Source organism: Enhydra lutris, unplaced genomic scaffold (assembly GCF_002288905.1).
Source record: "Enhydra lutris kenyoni isolate GAN:26980312 unplaced genomic scaffold, ASM228890v2 scaffoldscaffold21, whole genome shotgun sequence".
Lineage (NCBI taxonomy): Eukaryota > Metazoa > Chordata > Mammalia > Carnivora > Mustelidae > Enhydra > Enhydra lutris.
Genome location: NW_019154105.1, coordinates 53,457,548 through 53,476,659, shown reverse-complemented (window position 1 = coordinate 53,476,659; position 19,112 = coordinate 53,457,548). Strand labels below are relative to the sequence as shown.

Here is a 19,112-nt window from a genome sequence, read left to right as displayed (position 1 = left end):
AATCTTTCCAATTGTGCAAATACCAAGAATGTAACACCTTTTTCATTGGAACCACTTATGTTCACCTTCATTCATATCTTTGTTATCAAAATTAACTTCAGAATCAGACAGACTTTCCTGCTCTTTTCACTTCCTTGTGATCTTGGAAAGTTGAATAAACCAGTTTTCAATTTCAAGATGTTCAATATTTCCAGCATTCAACTTAGCACTTGTAATAACCTATTTGGAGGGTTGCGTTTTCACCAGTTTTATTGAGATATAGCTGACATACAGCATTATATTAAGATTTACAAAATGGTGATTTGATATATGTATTTATTGCAAAATGACTGCCACAGTAAGTTTAGTTAATACCCATCACATCACACAGCTAAAAAAAAAAACTTTTCTTGGGATGAGAAATTTTGAGATCTACTTTCCTAGCAACTTTCAACCGTACAATATAGTATCATTAAGTATAGTCGTTATATACCCAGAATTTATTAATCAAAACCTGGAAGTTTGGACCTTTTGACCATATTTACCCACTTTCCCCATTCCCACCTCTCATCTGTCTACCACCAGTCTGCTCTCTGTACGTATGAGTTCTGGGGGCTTTTAGATTCCATGTGTAAGTGAGATCATACAACAATACAGTATTTGTCTTTCTCTAACTTATTTTGCTTAGCATAATGCCCTCAGAGTTAACCACATTGTCATATGGCAGAATTCCCTTATTTTTTCTGGCTGAATAATATTCCATTATAGCTTTTCAATTGTGTTCATTTCTCTATCCTCATTTTCTTTATCCATTTAATCATCAAAGAAATTTAGATTGTTTTCATGTCTTGGCTGTTGTAAATAATCCTGCAATAATCTTGGGAATGGAGATACTGCTTTGAGATAGTGATTTCCTTTCCTTTAGATAATACCTACAAGTGGAATTGCTGGATCATACAGTGATTATATTTTTAATTTGGGGAAGATCCTCCACACTGTTTACCACAATGGCCACACCAATTTATATTGCCACCAACAGTACAGAAGGATTCTCTTTTCTCTACATCCTCACCAAAACGTTATCTCTTATCTTTTGGATGGCAGCCATTCTTAAAGGTGTGAGGGGATATCTCATTGTGGGTTTTATATTTGCATTTGATGTATACACTTATGTTGAGGATTTTTTCATGTACTTGTTGGTCATTTGTATGTTTTCTTTAGAAAAAAAAAGTCTATTCAATATAGATGCAAAAAAAAATGTTAGCAAACCGAATCCAACAGTATACTTAAAACATCGTACACCATGATCAAGTGGGATTTATTCCTGGGATGTGAGGGTAGTTTAATATTCACAAAACAGTCAGTGTGATACTTTACATCACTAAGATTTTTTTCTTTTTTCTTTTTGCCGTTGTGTTGAATGTGTCATTCATTTATTTTGGATATAAACCCCTTATCAGGGGTTATGATTTACAAATATTTCCTTCCATTCTATAGATTGCCTTGCATTTTTTTTTAAGATTTTATTTATTTATTTGACAGAGAGAGAGAGATGACAAGCAGGCAGAGAGGCAGGCAGAGAGAGAGGGGGAAGCAGGCTCCCTGCTGAGCAGGCCTCGATCCCAAAACCCTGGGATCATGACCTGAGCTGAAGGCAGAGGCTTTAACCCACTGAGCCCCCCAGGCGCCCCTTGCATTTTATTTTTGATGGTTTCCTTTGCTGTGCAGAAGTTCTGCAGTTTGAAATAGTCCCACTTATTCATCTTTGCCTTTCTTTGCCTTTTCTTTTGGTGTCGAATTGAAAAAATATCACTGCTAGAACAGATGTCAAGAGCTTATCTCCTATATTTTCTACTTGGGGTTTTATGGCTTCAGGTCTTATGTTCATCTTTAATCCCTTTTGAATTGATTTTTGTGTATGGTCTAATATAGGGGTTTGGCTTCATTCTTTTATATGTGGCTGTCCACTTTACAAAACCATTCATTAAAGAGACCATCCTTCCCTTTTGTATAATCTTGGCTCCCTTGTTATAGATTAATTGGACATATGTGTATAGGTTTATTTCTGGATTCTTCTGTTACATCAGTATATGTGTCTGTTTCTATGCCACTGCCATATTGTTCTGATTACTGTAGGTTTGGAATATCATTTGAATTCAGGGAATGTGATACCTCCAGTTTTGTCCTTATTTTCAAGATTGCTTTAGCTATTCAGAGTCTTTTGGGGTTCATTACAAATTTTAGGATGGTTTGTTCTGTTTCTTGAAAAATGGCATTAGAATTTTGGTAAGGATTACATTGACTCTGTAGATTCCTTTGGGTTTAAAGACATTTTAACAAATTTTTTAAAAAAGACATTTTAACAATATTAATTCTTCCAATTTATGAGCACAGAATATATTTCCATTTACCTGGGTTCAGAATACCACAAAACTAAACTAGTCTCCTTGTCTTCAATCCCATTTCTCCAGGTTCTACCCTTGTCTTCCCCACCTTTCGCACTTTTGTATTTTGTTATTTCCTTATTCAGAAAATTTGAGTCGTTGCATGCTTTCCCCGAGATGAAAATAACCTTAATTTTCACTGAGGACCTGATATCTGGACCTGAGTCAAACTCAAAAGTTTGTTACTTAATATTCACCAAAAAGAATTTTCTAGTTAACTGGAGATCCACTGTCTCTCTCCACCAACACTGTCCAATACCAATTCTCTGCCCATTGTCCCTGCCTACTCCAACATTCAATTTCCAAATTAATCTTCCTAAAAATCAACTCCAATCAAGCCATTTTCCTACTCTGAAACACATTTTTACACTCTACTGCCTAGTGATATAATTACAAACTCTTCCCTTGGCAGCTCCATCCTGCTAACTCAGTAGTTCTGACTCATTTTTCTCATTCCACACAGTTCGCAGAACAGTACACTCCCATCAGTAATGTCTCACATCACCTGCAATGCTCTTCAAGGAGCGAAATAGTACACTCAGGGGCACATAACAGGCTCTGAGTAGAACAGTTGTAACATGTATATAACCCAGCAGCTCTGTGGTTCTTACTATATGCAGGTACTTTTTGAGCATTTTTTATGAGCATTTTAAAAGTATGAACTCGGGTTGCCTAGGTGGCTCAGTCGGTTAAGCCTCTGCCTTCGGCTCAGGTCATGATTCCAGGGTCCTGGGATGGAGCCCTGCGTTGAGCAACCTGCTCAGCCTGGAGCCTAGCTTCTCCATCTGCCACTCCCCCCACTCATGACCTCTCTCTGCTAAAGAAATAAAATCTTTTTAAAATTTTTTAAGAATGTATGAACTCATTGAATTCACCTTATAGTCCTATGCAGTAACATTATCATTATTCCATATGCCAATGAAGAAACTGAGGCTCAGAAGAGTAAGCAGTTCCTCCAAGGGCATGTGGTTAATAAATGGCAAATAGTCCATCGCAGAGAGTCTAGGTCTGCAATCTATGCTCTTAAATCCTTTGACATGCTGGCTTTCTCCCTGGATTCCAGCCATCCGCTGTCTGCCATGCCTTCTCCAATACTGAAGGCTGAGAATTACTGAGCTCTGTCATTTTCACCAAGGTTCAAAAAAAAAAAAAATCCTATTCTGTTTTGAAAATGGCCTGAATCCATCTAACGTCCAGTGACTTACTTTTTTGATCTTCTAAACCACCTTTCTCAGTTACTGCACATCTCTTACTAACCATATACTATCTTTGTTGTCACCAAATTTTGTGATATATATATCACATCTTTCTAACTGTATCGAAAAACTTCCAAAACCAAACTCATTATGGACACTGCAAATGGCTCTTCTGATTCCCCAGTTTTATTAACATGACCTTTAATCTAAGTTCAGAGTACTTCTGTCTCCTTTCTCTCCCTTGACAAATCCATATCCACATACAATCCACTTCTGAGTTTTGGTTTTTCATGAATCCCTGATACCACTCTTAATCTTCTTCGCCTTTTCTATCGATAGAGTGGGATATGGTGCAGCTGTTAACCCGCCTATGGTAAGCAAGTGATACATTGTTGGTTGTTACAATGCTTACTGTTCTCACCACCCTTTCCCCAGCTATCATAGAGGTCTTGTGTCTGATCTTCCAGACTCAAGTTTTTGATGTCACATATTCATCCTAAATCGCATTGCCAGTTTAACTTATCTGCCCTTGCCCTGCTCCTACCTACCACCCTTCCCTCCCTGCCATCGTGTACTGAAATAAGAATGCACTTCTCAAGTAGTACCAAAAAATCTACTCATCACACCTTTGACTTATCCTCTGACCTCCTCCCCTATTACTCCACTGTGGGTGTTGTACCTTCTTTTTTTTTTTTTTTAAAGATTTTATTTATTTATTGGGTGTTTTACCTTCTAAGCAAATGAGACTAAGGGCTACTCTCATGAAAAGTTCTGCTTTTCCCACTCCATATTTCACTTGTGCCATTTATTTCAATAGAAGTGCTATCCTCTGCTCACTCACCTTACATCTGAACACATTCGCGGTACCTTTTTTCTTAGTGTGCTGTCTTGCTTTTGTAGACTCATGATAATTTAAGTCTCTCAACCAGCCTTCTATTTGGCTACTTGCATATTATCTTCTTTACTGGATTTAAAAATTCCTGAAGCCAGGAAATGGGCCTTACCCCAGCCCAGTAATCGTGCAACATCAGTCAATACCTTGCATGTAGTAGATCTTAAATGAATATATGTTGGATTGAAATAACTGGTAACCTCCCCCTGATTATATATAGAATATATGAGTCATTGTTCTAACAGTCCAATCCATCATATGGCAAAGGACATAAACCAGAGGCTAGGATAACTTATGGAAAAGCCTTTTAAGTTCTGGGGCACAGGAAGGATATATTGAGATTGATTAAGTCGCCACTTGTATCATCTTTAGAATTCCTCAAATCCCGACTCAGTATTTATTTGTATTTCCTTTCTTATATATTTACTTAAACAATTTGTCTCATTATTTAGCAATAATACCTTACCTTTCTGAAGCTTAATTTCCTTTCCTATAAAACCAGAATAATGTTATCTGCTTGGAAGAGTGGTTATGGGGATTAAAGGAAATACAGATCATATTTGATAACATATTACTTCTAAAAAATTATTGCATACCCTAGGTGCTAAAAGTGTGTTGTTTCTTTCTCCTTTCATGATGAACATGGTCCACTTAACTGGAGGGTCCTGAGATCCCGAACTGAAATTGCCTGCCCTGGTGGACAGGACACAAAGGCAGAGACCCTATAAAATAGTCTGGGAAGCAGTCTAGTTGTGGGGCAGCCACACATAAACCATTGACCTAGGGGAGCAAAAAGGCTCTGAGATTGACAGTTAACAGTTTCTCATACTTTCATAAAAATAAAAGATCGGTAAGTGTTAGCAGTATAAAACCCTTCCACATCCCAGAATTCTGCCTATGGGACTCAGAAGCTTCTACTAAAATCTGTTTTAGAAGGAATGGTCATCTGACTGTACGTTTCACTTTCCTCAGTGATATCACTGTGAACCACCTCATATCCCTCTGACTTTCCTCCCACTCACCATCTCCCCATTGAAAACAGGATCCTAGGAAAAACTGTGCCTGGAGACTGAGCAGAGCTGAGACTGTAGGTAGCAAATGAAATGGCCCCAGCCAGCTGGATGGGAAGACTGCAGAGCCTGGAAAGCAGGCAAGATCTGAAGAAAACAACTGCCATTTTTATTCACCTAGAGCCTCCAAGGCAGTCTTCATCTTAGGAGAAACAGAGAAACACAAGTGATGAGAAAACATTGAATTGACAGAGACACAGCAGTAACACCACCACTGTTGATTTTCATGGAGCATTGAAGATTCAGATTTGCCTGGGTTCAGTGTTTTTTTTTTCTTCTTTGTTTCTTATTACATTCTGATTTTTCTTTTTTCCAGTGTTTTTCTCTACTTTCTTCCTGCTCGGTAGCCTCCTTTCCACACTTTTCCAGCATCAAGGCTGTTAAATATACACTGTTAAACATTCTTAACCTGATGTAATGAAGGGAAGGAAGTCAGTCTGAATCAATGACAAGCTGGAAAAATAAGCAATTTTTAAGGAAATGGAGTTTTATTACTCTTAGGGATATACTGAAACTACTGAAAGCAGGAACGGAGCTACAGCACTTAGGAAATGGACGATTGTTTTAACTCCTACATAAGCACATACTGTAAATTTACTGTTTGAAATAAAGTATGTGTGTTTGCTTTTTTTTCCCCTTAAAGACCTTTACTCCTTAAATATAAGAACGTTTATTTCTTTACAAATTGCTTGGCGAACATTTTTTATTTAGACAGTGCAGATATTGAAATATGAATGCAAATCTCAGTTGTTTAAAACTTGGTGCTAATGAGGTCAGGACCACCCTCTAAATCTCCCTTTCTGCCAATTATCTCTATTGCGTGGCCACAACTATGTGAACGGCAAGCTCTGGTCATAAGAAGCGTTCGGGGAGAGGATGTGGCTGAATCCATCCCCTATCCTCTGCATAATTGGAAAGTGGCTCTGTTTTCATCATCTATGTACTATGGTTAGTAGTTTCATCTTTCCTAATGAGCATCAGCTATCTTAGAATTTTAAAAATAATTTTAGCACCATCATTGTGACTGTAATAATTTATTTGGTATTTCAACTTTCTGTGGTGTGGTAGAGTGACTTAAAATTAGATGAGCATTTTTCTGTTTTCAGTTACATTTCCTACATGTATATTTATATCCTACTTGTTAAGGCTAATACTATGTGAGCTCATTGAATTGCATCTGAACTCTGAGGAAAAATAATGATCCATTTTATGAGATGAGTGATTTTTACAAACTTCTCATTCCAACTGAAAGAGTGCTTTTTTTCCCCCTTGATTAAAATGTATTTCTCAATTAAATTAAAATGCAAATATAGACAGTCTGTGTTTATGGTTTTAATAGAATTATTTAAAAAAGGTTTTAAATCAACCTGCTGTTAATATTTCATGCAAGAACGGTTAGTTTTATTGTTGGCCTGGTACGGCCATGTTCCATTTTCAAGATGACTTAAAGCGCTGTGAAAACTTAATCATGCCGCCCAGGTTTTATCAGTTTTTGGCCGCTCCTCTCTAGGATGTTTAAATGGACTTCTTTCCTATATACTTTGTAAGTTATGCCAGTGATGTTGGAGAAATATCAAGTACTAAAACTTAAGAACCCCTTGAAATTGAGTAAGGGACAATTTACTCTTTTTTTTTTTTTTTTTTTGGTTTGGTTTGGGTTTTGTTTTTGTTTTTTTGGTTTTTATTTTTTTTCTTTATTTTTTTGTTTTTTTTTTTGTTGGTTATTTTTTTTTGGTTTTTAAAGAAATAGTTTATAACACAGAATTGAATCAACTCTAACTTAAGAGAATCATATTTCATAATTTATTATGAAATTAAAGATTTGGAAAAGTACTTCAAGAAGCCATTTAGTTCAACCTTTTAAGCTACGTTATAAATATAAGTTTTTTGTATTAGAAATCTCATCTAATAATATGGATTTAATTATGATCCTGGTAGGATTTTTTTCTCAGCTTTCTAAAGAGGTGTTTTAGTATTTGTCAAACACGTTGATAAAATAATTTTCAAATGATATTTTATAACTTGACCTTTTTTTTTTTTGTCATTTTTAGTGATCTCAGTGAAAACCAAATTCAGGCAATTCCAAGGAAGGCTTTCCGTGGGGCAGTTGACATTAAAAATCTGTAAGTATTCTTTTCTAATGTATACTGTCATTTTATAGTTACCTATTTTTAATGTTAAATTTATATTAAATAATGTGTCAAAAGAAAAGTCAAAGGCCTATTTGTCTTTATGCTTGGTTAGGAGAGCTTGTAACAATAAGTCTTAAATTGTTTTTACAAGCTATTTGGAGAAATTCTCATGTAAAAGATGTCTTGCATCTGAAGCTGTTATCAAATTCATTCTTCAAACTTTGTGATTAATCTTATGAAATCTCAAGAAATGACTTGATTAAAAGGTATTTACAATGCATTTTCTCCACTTTTACTGTCAGCGTACATCAATAACTCCCTTTTCTGTTGTTATCCGTGTTTATTGGAAATGCAGAATATAAACTATTTTTTTCTAGAAAGAGTAGATAATATTTTCTTGTTACAGATGCCTGGAGCCTGGAGCTGTGGGTAGCTTTCTTTCTTTCTTTTTTTTACCACTTTGAAATCACTGTTTTCATTATATGCCAAAAGTGTGAGAGTGAGAGAAAATTATGTCTTTCCCTTTGTGTGACTATTTTTCTTACATATTTTCTCCTTGTATCTTTATGGAAGAATATGTGTATAGCCCTCTTTCAAAAGAAAAAAAAAAATGAAGTAAAGGGAACCATGTTTCTGAATTTTCCCTTTATACATCTAGTGTCTTGTGTAGAGTGTTTTTTGTTTTTTTCTTTTTTTGTTTTTTTCTTTTCCGCAAGTGCCTATTTCTTTGAAGATACATATTGGATTTAAGATTTCAGTGACAATCCTAATTTTGTCAATATGTATCTTTATAAATTCTAAAATACTGCACACGCCTTTGAAAATGATTGTTTTTGATTGACTGCAAATGCTAGGACATAAAGTGTTGTCCTTAGCTTTCACATTAGTTTGGAATGTAGGGGGAAAAAGCCTCTCCCGGCTGAGATTAACTACCAGGAATTCAATATTTCTTAGCTAGTGATAAACAGCGCAGGCACTTTTCAAGAATTAACTTATATTCGGCATTCTCCATGGTGGGATACAACATTATTTTTCCAGTAGGAAGAGTGAGACAGATGTTTTCTGTCATCAAAGAGAATGACTGCTTATTAAGCTACAAGGTTCAGCCTCTGCATCTTCTCCTCAATGTAGATGATTTTTGCATTAAATCCGTACTTTCTAAATGTACAGGTGAAGACAGAAAAATATAGACTTCTAGATTTAAATGTGTAGAGCCAACAAAGTTCTGGCCCTAGGTTTTCATGAATGTTTGCATGTTAAGGGGATTTTATTTGCTTTCTTATTTTGTCTTCTCTTGCAAGGGTTTGAGGAGGTCTTCTGGTAGATTCTGAGATGTAAGGTGTTAAAACTACCTTTGTATACTATTTCTCGTCAGAACTATATGAAGATCCCAGCACAACACCTACTCAAGTTGCCTGTATGTCACTTAAAAGGATAGTCATGGCTATAGTTGACCATTCTCTGGGAATGCCACTTGCAATCTTGTAATAGTATTATCTCCAAATCCTTAAAACAGGTGGCTTTTAATCTTCTTAGTAAAGATATTCAGGGAATCCAAGTTTATAAGTAACCCGTCTTCCATATTTAAGGATACATTTGGGAATGAGATACCAGTCATGATGGGATTCCTTCATATATCCTCTTCATTTATTCTTAAAGACTATGATTTTAGAAGTTTAGAGATGAAAAGTAAGATCCTAGCCAGTTTACTATGAAGAATGCGATACTGGTTTGCTAGAATCTTGAAAATCTTTTTCTTCCCCTATATGCATCATTTTCCCTTCAAATTTAAGATGAATATGTATACAGAGAGATGGGTTTAGGACTGGAGTCTTAGAATCTCATTACGTATTGGATTTGTAGACATGACAAATCAGTAAACTCCGTTGAGTATTAGTTTCACTTCTGTAAAATGAAAATGAAAATTGCTTGGGTTTGATATAGTTATTAGGGAGAGAAAATATGTGAAAGACCTTTTGGTAAAATGCTATAAAATGGAGTGTATTATTTCATTCTGTAAGTATTTACTAATCAACCACTAGAAGTCAGCCCCTCAAAAGATGTAGTAAAGATTTAGGAAAGTAGAACATGAAATAGTTTGCAATATTGGGCATGGTTAGGATAGATCCGTGTCTAGTATAAGTCAGTTGGACATGGGGCTAATAAGTGGAAAAAGAAAATATAGCAGAAAGTACTAAAGTTTCATCAGACCCTGATTTATAAACAAGATATTACATGCTTTAAGTTCTGAGGAAAGAAAAAGATAAAAATCATGGCTTGAGGTCATCAGGGAAACATAGGAAAGAGTTCCTGAAAGAAAATCTAAAGGAGTCTTCAAGGATCTTGATTCATGTTATGTGTTGGTGAGTCACCGCAGAGAAGGGTAGATTGAAGAAGTTAGAATCTATTAAAGAATCAATGCAAAGTTAGAATCAATTTCCACTGTTCTCGCTGCCTTACACATAACAATGTCAAATACTTTTAGAGCAGCATTGAAGTACCACAATGCATTTCTAAGTTTATTTAATTAATTAGGATCATAGCTACAATTCTATAGAATTTCACACTTAAAATGCATGTTTCTATAACTGAAACATTGTTCAAACTACATCGTTCCAAGAAAAAAAAAAAAGTTTCATGGGGCTTTGTATGAAGATTAGTTTTACCATTAAAAGTTAAGAAGATGCCTGCTAAAATATGTTAGAATTGAGGGTAAATTTTAATTCATCTTATTATTAAAAGTAACCATCAGTCATCAAGTACCGACTCAATAAAAGTCCATAAACATTAATATTAACATTATTCAGTGTGGGAAGGAGAGGTACAGTATACTCTGTTCTACTTACCATTCCACTGTTGTAATTACAGTTTGGATAATCCTACATGGTGGATGGCTACTGTTCCAACTCATTCAGAGAACAAAAGAGAAAAAAGTCTAGACAGAAGAAATATGTTCTTTAGCTGCATTACGACGATATAATGATATTTTGTATAGAGCTGTCTAAATGCTCAGTCTGATGCACTGTAACAGGTTTATTGGATTTACCACATTCAGTCCTTATTCGTAGCAAATTCCAGGTATCAGAAGATTTTCACTGGAAGCACTTACTCTAATCTTGTGGATTGGCTAAGTATGCCCAAGGCAGTATCTTGACAATAAGAAACTGATGCTGTGAATATTTTGCAAATTAGCAGATTTTATTCCTCTTCCTCCAGGCAAGACACACTAAAACTATTCTAGGCAGATGAACATTTATCTTGCTCTTAAACATCTCTAGGGAGGAATTCCCATAACTTTTTTGCTTATTGCTATTAATTTCTTAACTGGAAAAAAACTCTGTATATTTTATTTTGTTACCTAATTTTAATTAATTAATTTAATTTAATTAATACCTAAATTTCTCCAGCCACTTTCTTTTTCCTGACATTTTAGATTGTAATATCTGAGAATAACAAGATCATGTTAAAATACCAACTAAATTATAGTGTTTATGATAGTCACTGGCAGCACTTTTCCGTAGTATTTACATGTTTTTAAATTCCCTACTCAAGTATGAATTAAAGTAGCAAAACCATATTATTACCAAGTGAAGCCTCACAAAAATAAGCTTTCTGTATGTGTTTAATTTATTGAAACACTGATGAGGTAAAGCCTTGCTGCCTCCTAATCAGATTTTGAATTAAGACATGTTATATTATTTAAACTACCTTGTTTACAAGTATCTATGAGGTATTTCCATTTAATTGAATAATTTAGAAGAATATTTAAATTAAGCCTTGCTTTATTGCTGGGACTCATGAGCTTATTCTCTAAGCATCCATCTTCACAGATTAAAGATTTTCCAAGTCTCTTGTTTTTATGACAAAACATTCCTAGTTATAATTATCCCCAGATTTAAGCAAGAAAACTGTACAGATATATGAGCTTAAAATTGCAATAGATTGCTAGTTGCTCTTCATATCATGAGAGTAAACTTTAACATATTTTTAGCTTCTTTAGTGAGCACAACATAAACACTTAAAATAGTTAAATTACAGCATGCATCATTTTGGATATACTTGTAAGGTAGATCAAACCTGCTTTTTTCTTCTTTCATTTTGCAGTACACCCTCAAAGTGTACTCTGTGTTCCAAACTATAATGTTTATTGCCTTTATAAATAAAGACATGTGTTTTCCATTTGCTTGCATTAACCTGAATTCCCTTAACCCTATATGAGTTGTACCCACCTTTTGCAGGAAAACCACCTCTCAGTAAAAAACAGGTTAGGGAAAACATTTGTATTTATCTTTAAAAAAATATTTAAATTCAATTTAGTTAACATATAGTGTGTTGTCAGTTTCAGGGTAGAATTTAGTGATTGATCAGTTGCATATTACACCCAGTGCTCATTACATCAAGTGCCCTCCTTAATGCCCATCACCCAATTACCCCACCCCCCACCCACCTGCCCTCCAGCAACACTGTTTGTTTCCTAGAGTTAAGAGTCTCCTATGGTTTGCCCACCCTGTCTGTTTTCATCTTATTTTATTTTTCCTTTTTTAACATGCATTAATTTATAGACAAGGGTCAGGTTGTAAGATGATTTAATTTTGTTTTCTTTGAGCATGTCATCATATTATTTGGAAATAAATATGTATAGCCATGACTTTTTAGGAAACAAATCAGTCAATTTGGGTTGCAGTGATTATTGGCGGTAAGATTTGGCAAACGGGAAAGACAGAGTTAATCTATATGTTGTCATATAGCTATTTATATTATTTAGAAATTTCATTTTTTTCTGGAACTCTGTCTTCAATTTATTTTATCGATGGAGCCATTAAAACCCATAGAAGGAAAATCCGCCATCCTAGACTAGAGACACAGAAAGACTTCTGTATTTTACTTTATTTTTTACATTTCCCTGGTTTTAAATACTAGGGAAATTAGTATCCCACAAGTTACTGCATACCAGTAAGGGAACAAGTGTTGCTCACATATTATAAAATCAATATGTAACAATTAGAAGAGTGTATTTTGTATTTTACCATGCAAATGAAAGACTTCTTTTAGCTTTGTCTTATGAATTGTTGTAATTGCAAATTATCTGCTATAATCCCTAGTTTTCATGTTTAGTTCCTTATATTTACCAGACTTATATACTTAGTATATTTTCATAAAAATAAAATTCACTGATATCAAATTTAAATTATATCTTTTAGTCCTTCCAGCTCTTTCTTAGAGTGTTTTCAGTAAACCTGAGGCAGAGGAGACTTTGAAGAGGAGGCTGGTTTCTCACTGAAGGGGCCTGCTATCTTTCGTGTTAGATTAAATGCCACAGGTCTTAAGTGAGATATAGTACCTTCTGAACAAACCTGTAGAGATGGCTCGTCATTTGGATAGTTAGTACAAAACTTAAGTTTCATTTCAATGAACATAGCTCCTCTTAAACATCCGGAATCTTGTCTGTAGACATCGGGATAAGCCACAATTGTCTGGGTGCTCTGGTGATGGTAGCGGTACCATGGGAACTGTCCATGGTCCTGTAACCTGCCTGGTTTGCAGTCACTCGGAAGGCATCCTGAATTGTGATAATCCCCACAACTACAATCAAGGTTCCTAACAACAACGTCTCCAACTTTTCATTTTGCTCTGTCGGTAGGGTGTCTTAGCATTTTTATTCAATGACATTATTCTGTTATGTGAAAATGAATTTATACAACATATTATCATAAACACTTTCCAAAACAAAATAAAACAAACAAAACACAAGACTATCTGAGTGATTGGGAATCCAGTTCACATATGTATAAAATAAGACTTGGTGTGATCTTTCCATGGCTGCTATGTTTTCCTTGAGATAGAACATATCCTTAGTTTTCTTGCTTCCCCAACCCTGAACCGGCACACTTTGCTACTTCTGAACTATTACAGTAGTGTACTGATTGAATTTTGATCTCCAGTCTATATTCTCATTTGTTAAGTTTAACATTGCAGGCAAATTTGTTTTTATAAAGCACTGTTTTGTTTTTTTTTTTCTGTTTTAATCCCGTCACTCCCTGGCTCAAAAATCATTCACCTTATTAAAAACAACAATTCTTTGTTTTGGCCCTATGATAAAGCCTTGAGGGTGTAGCATAATATTGTCATAGTTTTACAGGTTCTGAGGAATGTAGAATCTTCCCTGAGAGAACAGAGGCTTTTAATAAATAGCATGCTTTCTTTAGATATTTTGACTTGTCCTAACATTCTGACATCCACCCAAGCTTCCAGCCCCCTCTCCCAGTGAATCTGCACACACGCTCCTTGCTCAAGCCTTAATGGCCTCTCTCTTACAAGCATTCATTGTGAGCATTGTAGAACCGTGCTCACAGCTCTTCTTGATTGGGTCTTTTCCCTCCACAGGGAATACCCAGTTTTATTTTCCGTCTTTCTGGATTCTACCTGTTTTGTTTTGTTTTGTTTTAGGTTCAGGATTTTTCTTTCCTCACACAAGACTACTTCAGCATGGGGTGATCTGTTCCTTCCCTGACATTCTATAGCACTCTTTACATGCTGACTTTGTCTTTGAAGTTTGGGCATCAGAGATTGAGCTGAACCTTTCGTTTGCAGAATGAACAGTTCCTGAATCTCTTTCCCTGAATACTTACTATTGAGTGGGGACTTCAGCAATACACAGATTTAAATTTGAATCAAGATTTCACTGCTTATTTACTTTGAGTAAGTTATTAAACTTCTGTGAGCTTCACATCCTCTTCTATAAAATCAGAATGATGAGAACATTTAGCTTTTCAAGTTAATGTAAGGAAAAATGAGATAATATCTACAGACCCTGCTATTTGCTATGCATTCAGTAAATGTAAGCAATTGTCAGTTTCAGTTTCTACCACCTTTGATTAGGTTACAAGAGCTACTAGAAAGTGAAGGGCTACTTGGTTGTTTTTCCTCCATTTTCTGGTACCATGTCTCTTAGAACTTACCTTTCACTTTTCCCTAATAAATTAGCAAGTGGATATAACTTTATACTGTAGACAATTTCAATAAAAACTGAGATTCTTTATTCCTAAGCAAAAAAACCCCACATTTTTCTTGAAAGATTTCAGAAGGACCAAATTCTCAAATATTTTATTTAGCACTCCTCAGGGGATAGTCCTTCCTTTGGTAGATTTATTCACTAATACCTGGGTTAACACTGATGTGCTTTTATGCTGAGGTTAAATGACATGGTTGCCAAAACTTCAGCCTAGGGTGGGTGTTCATTCATATGGGTCAATTTACATTATTCTCTTGTCCTCTATCCATTATAACTTAAATCTTGAGTTGCTTCTTTAAGAGTCATTATTGGCATAAGATTTGTATATTTAGGCACTCATATTGACTTGAATTTTATACACACAAGGGAAGAAATAGAACAGATCATACCCATATCCTTAACAACATTTTATTTCTGCCATTTGATTTATATGTTTTATCAGGTTTCTTTCCAAATGGCAAAATGTTGTTTCTCTCTCCTATTGATTCTAATCACTTTGATATATTATTTTAAGTCAACTAAGCTTTTGGAGTTTGCCATTTATAGCAATATGAATATGAACTAAACTTCTATTTCTTGTGCTCAAAAAACCCTGGAGAATCAGAGCATAGTTATAATATGTTTTGTTGAAATACTGGGAGACTCTGGCTTTAAAGTTATTTTTTTAAAGATTTTATTTATTTATTTTAGAGAGAGAGCACAAAGTGGGGAGAGGTGCAGAGAGGGAGGGAGAAGCAGAGGGAGAGAATTTCAAGCAGACTCCATGCTGAGTTTGGAACCCAACACTGGATCAATCTCACAACCCTGAGATCATAACCTGAGCTGAAACCAAGAGTCAGGTGCTTAACTGAGCCACTCAGGCACCCTGGCTTTAAAGTTATTGAAGACATTTTATGTTCTGTATTGTTTCAGAATTAAGTAAATTTTATGGTGTTCTAATTCTCACAAAAAGAAAATCAGTTGGTAATAAGATCTTATTACTTGGACACGGCAGTGCAACATAAATTTTCTATGAGAAAGGACAAAAACAAATAAAGTTAATGCAGGAAGGTGAGTTTGTATGTGTGATTCAAACATAGTATGCATCCAAATTTTAATAACTGAAAACAGGAAGACCCTGAAAAAGAAAAAAAAAAAAACTTAAAAAGTTACAGAATGCAGTAAGTATCTCTAGATATATTTCAGGATGCCAAGTAAGCAAATGTTCAACCTTTCTGTTATTTAATATGCATATTTCTAAAATTTATATTCATCAGCATTATATATTGTTGCTCATACCTAGAATTAATCAAAATCTGAAATGAGGATAAATCATTTTTTATGTTGAAGAAAATCAGATCTGCTTTAGAAACTTCATGTGTACAAGGCTCAGAGTAACACCTGCTTGATAAAGATACACTGCATTATCAAAGACTAAATTTACCAGGACAAGGAAAAATTAAAACAAGCAATCTAGTGTTATTCTGGAATAACCTAAGAGAAATAGCGACCAATGAAAAAAGAATCATAGAATGTTAATGCTGAAAGAGAGCTTGAAGTTTTCTATTCTTGTTAACATCGTCAATTTCCTGAAATTAAAGATAAAGCACTTGCTTTAGAATGCACCCTTACAAACTAGAACAATGAAGGTTAAGATAGAGATGGAATTTGGAATTCAAACAGAAACAGGAGACTGGAGGTAGGAAATATAGGAGAGAAGCCACAAAATCTGTGCTAGGATACGTCAGCTGAAGGTCTGAAATAAATCGCTGATAATACTATATCTGTGCTGTTCTTTCTCTCCAGAAAATAAAAAAAAAAAAAAAGTGCTAGCTTGTTCCCTATGGGACATGACCCCTATACCAGGAAAGCATCCTGAAGCTGTTCCTAATGTATCTTAGTGCTCTTATTATCCAAAGATCAACAAATTTACCCTGTGTTTGGCTGAATAATTGTAATACTACTTTTTGGAGAAGTAACAAAACAAAACAAAACAAAAACCTCTCCTCTTACTAATGCCTTAATTCAGAGTAATTTCATTGCACTTCTAAACAGAATCAGCCTGTCACTAAATCTGAGAACAGATCCTTTCCTGTTTACAGAAAGCAGAAAGGCCCCGGTCTTGAAAAGATGGTAGAGAAGGAAGTGAACTGGGTGAGAGAAACAAGGTGCAAAAAATAGTCCCAAATCCCTGAAGTAAAGTATGCTTTTGCATGGTGTTGACACTCTTTATCTTGAACCATATACAGACAAATGGACGTTTTTGTGCCGAGAGATTTTTCTCATGAGCAATCAGAGCGGGCACAGCACTCCGCTTAAACATTCCTTTCGATATAAGGAAATCCACCAGTTGATGAAAAATTATTCATTTTGATTGTTCTCTCGTACAAGTAACTTTTTCATACAATACCTTCGTTTTCAGAAGGCCGATGGCCTGAGCCTTGATGGCATTCAGAAAACTTCTAAGGAAAACTTTGGTTCTATGAGAGCCAAATATCCTTGTGCTTTAATACCAAAGACTTGGGTTTCTGTTAAGAATCAGAAGCATGCAACCATGAGCAATGTTGAAGAGGGATGAAATTACCAAAGTTTCCAGCAGTGTCTCAACTTCTGGTGGTATAGGGAAAGTAATCTGCTTTTCAGTCTCTGTAGAACAAGATTTGCTTGAGTGCTTTCTGGCATGCTAGGTCTTCCCCTTTGTGTATAGTATGCATGATTTAAAAGAAGCAGTGTCAGCACTGACTTATACATTGACAGCTAAGGATAATAAGATATGGGCAAACATACAGCTCACCCTTTTACAGATTAACCTGGAGACTGCATTAGGCAAATTTGATAGCATTAAAAGATTTTGCCAATTTGTCTGGAAACAATTTCTCTTTTGTGGTGTGTCAAGGGTAACACTTCATGCCATTGTACTAATTTAAATGGCTTTGATAAATTGTTCAAGAGGTTAGAGAATAGTAGTGTAGATATATATTTAGCACTTTAAAATAAAAAGGCTGTTAACTTAATTGTTAAAAGAATTTAATCTGTAAAAATCAAAGTGCTCAAGAATGTAAGTGTTTTCTTGGAACCACAGCAGCCATATTACATCATGAAGCTTTAAAAGTCTTCCTAGAAAATAAAATTATCCTTCTGCATTACTTCCTAATAAGTAGAAATGCTTAAGCTATTACAGTAGCATGGATGGTACCTATTATTTGGGGAAAGCCTTAGTTTATAAAAGCAATAGAACCATATCTTCTCCAGAGTTGGCCTTTTTTTTTTTTTTTTAAATGTTGCAGGTCCTAGATTGTACCATTTGCATGACATCAAGGTAGTCTGTGTCCCCTAGAGACCTTCTTAAAAATGAGATGTATATTTCATGAGACATTCCCTATGTACATAATTTCTAAAGTAAGGATTTTGAAGAAGCCCCTCTGAAAGTCACTGGATTAAATCATTGCACCTTTATTCCATAGCCTTGTGAGAGAAACAGCTGTTTTACGGGAATGTTGAAACAGTACTTTAAGAATACACCTCAAACGTGAATTAGCCTTTTTGGTGAATTTCGCACTTGAAACGAGGACAAGATTCATTTGTATTATGATCATAGTCTGAGCCCTGTACATCCAATTCCCTCCCAATGCATGGAGAACTGACAATTCACCTATTTCATCAAACATTTTGTTTCTGTCTCAAGTGAAGCCTTAAAATACTTTTCTTTACTGGAATAATAATATTGCTAAGCATCAAGCTACTAGACTTAAACAACAACTGCTTATTTGTTTAAAAAAAAAGAATTTAAAATAATATAAAGATAGAACATGTAGGATTTAGTACTTAGCTGTTTATTTCAACCAAATAAATAGGTCAGCCTGGATAAAGAAAATTGTAATTCTGAAAACAAGCGGCAGGAACAAACTGACTTAACCAAGTTTGGAGTAACTTTGTCTTTTCATCTTTGAATTATAAAAAATGAGTGCTCAACTACAAGAGAAGATTCATTTGTTGGCATTTTGTACTATTTAGAAGGAACTGATAAAGGTTTTACACTCTTTAGCATAGATTGGTGTAGTGTTTTAATGATGTTGCTGCAGTATGCGTTCTTGCGTTTGCAGCTAAAATTAACATCTTTGAGAAAAGCAAAAAGATTAATTTCTTAATACTTTATAACTTATTTTCTGGAAATTTGGAGAGTTTCTTAACTGGAAGTATGCCATATTTACAATGCAGGGAAATCACATGTAAGGACACACGGTGCAAATCATGGATATTAAGCAAAGCGTAATGCAGAACAAGGGCTCGCTTTCTAAAGGGTTTTCCTGGTTGGGAATAGCAGGGAGGTACGTGGGACTTCATTTCTCTCTTGCGATTGGGAGTTCTCGAAGGAAAACTGCTTTTAAAAGAAGAAAACCTAAAAGTA

The 19,112-nt window shown here is 35.0% G+C and overlaps 1 protein-coding gene across 3 annotated transcripts in view; it reads left to right on the top strand.

The window, feature by feature from the left end:
• LOC111148955 (slit guidance ligand 2) overlaps positions 1 to 19,112 on the top strand; it is a 348,243-nt gene that overhangs the window by 200,747 nt on the left and 128,384 nt on the right. For all 3 annotated transcript variants that reach the window (XM_022505793.1, XM_022505792.1, XM_022505794.1), the window contains exon 5: positions 7,633 to 7,704. In XM_022505793.1, the coding sequence (XP_022361501.1) occupies positions 7,633 to 7,704 (72 nt within the window). The remainder of the gene's footprint in view (positions 1 to 7,632; positions 7,705 to 19,112) is intronic.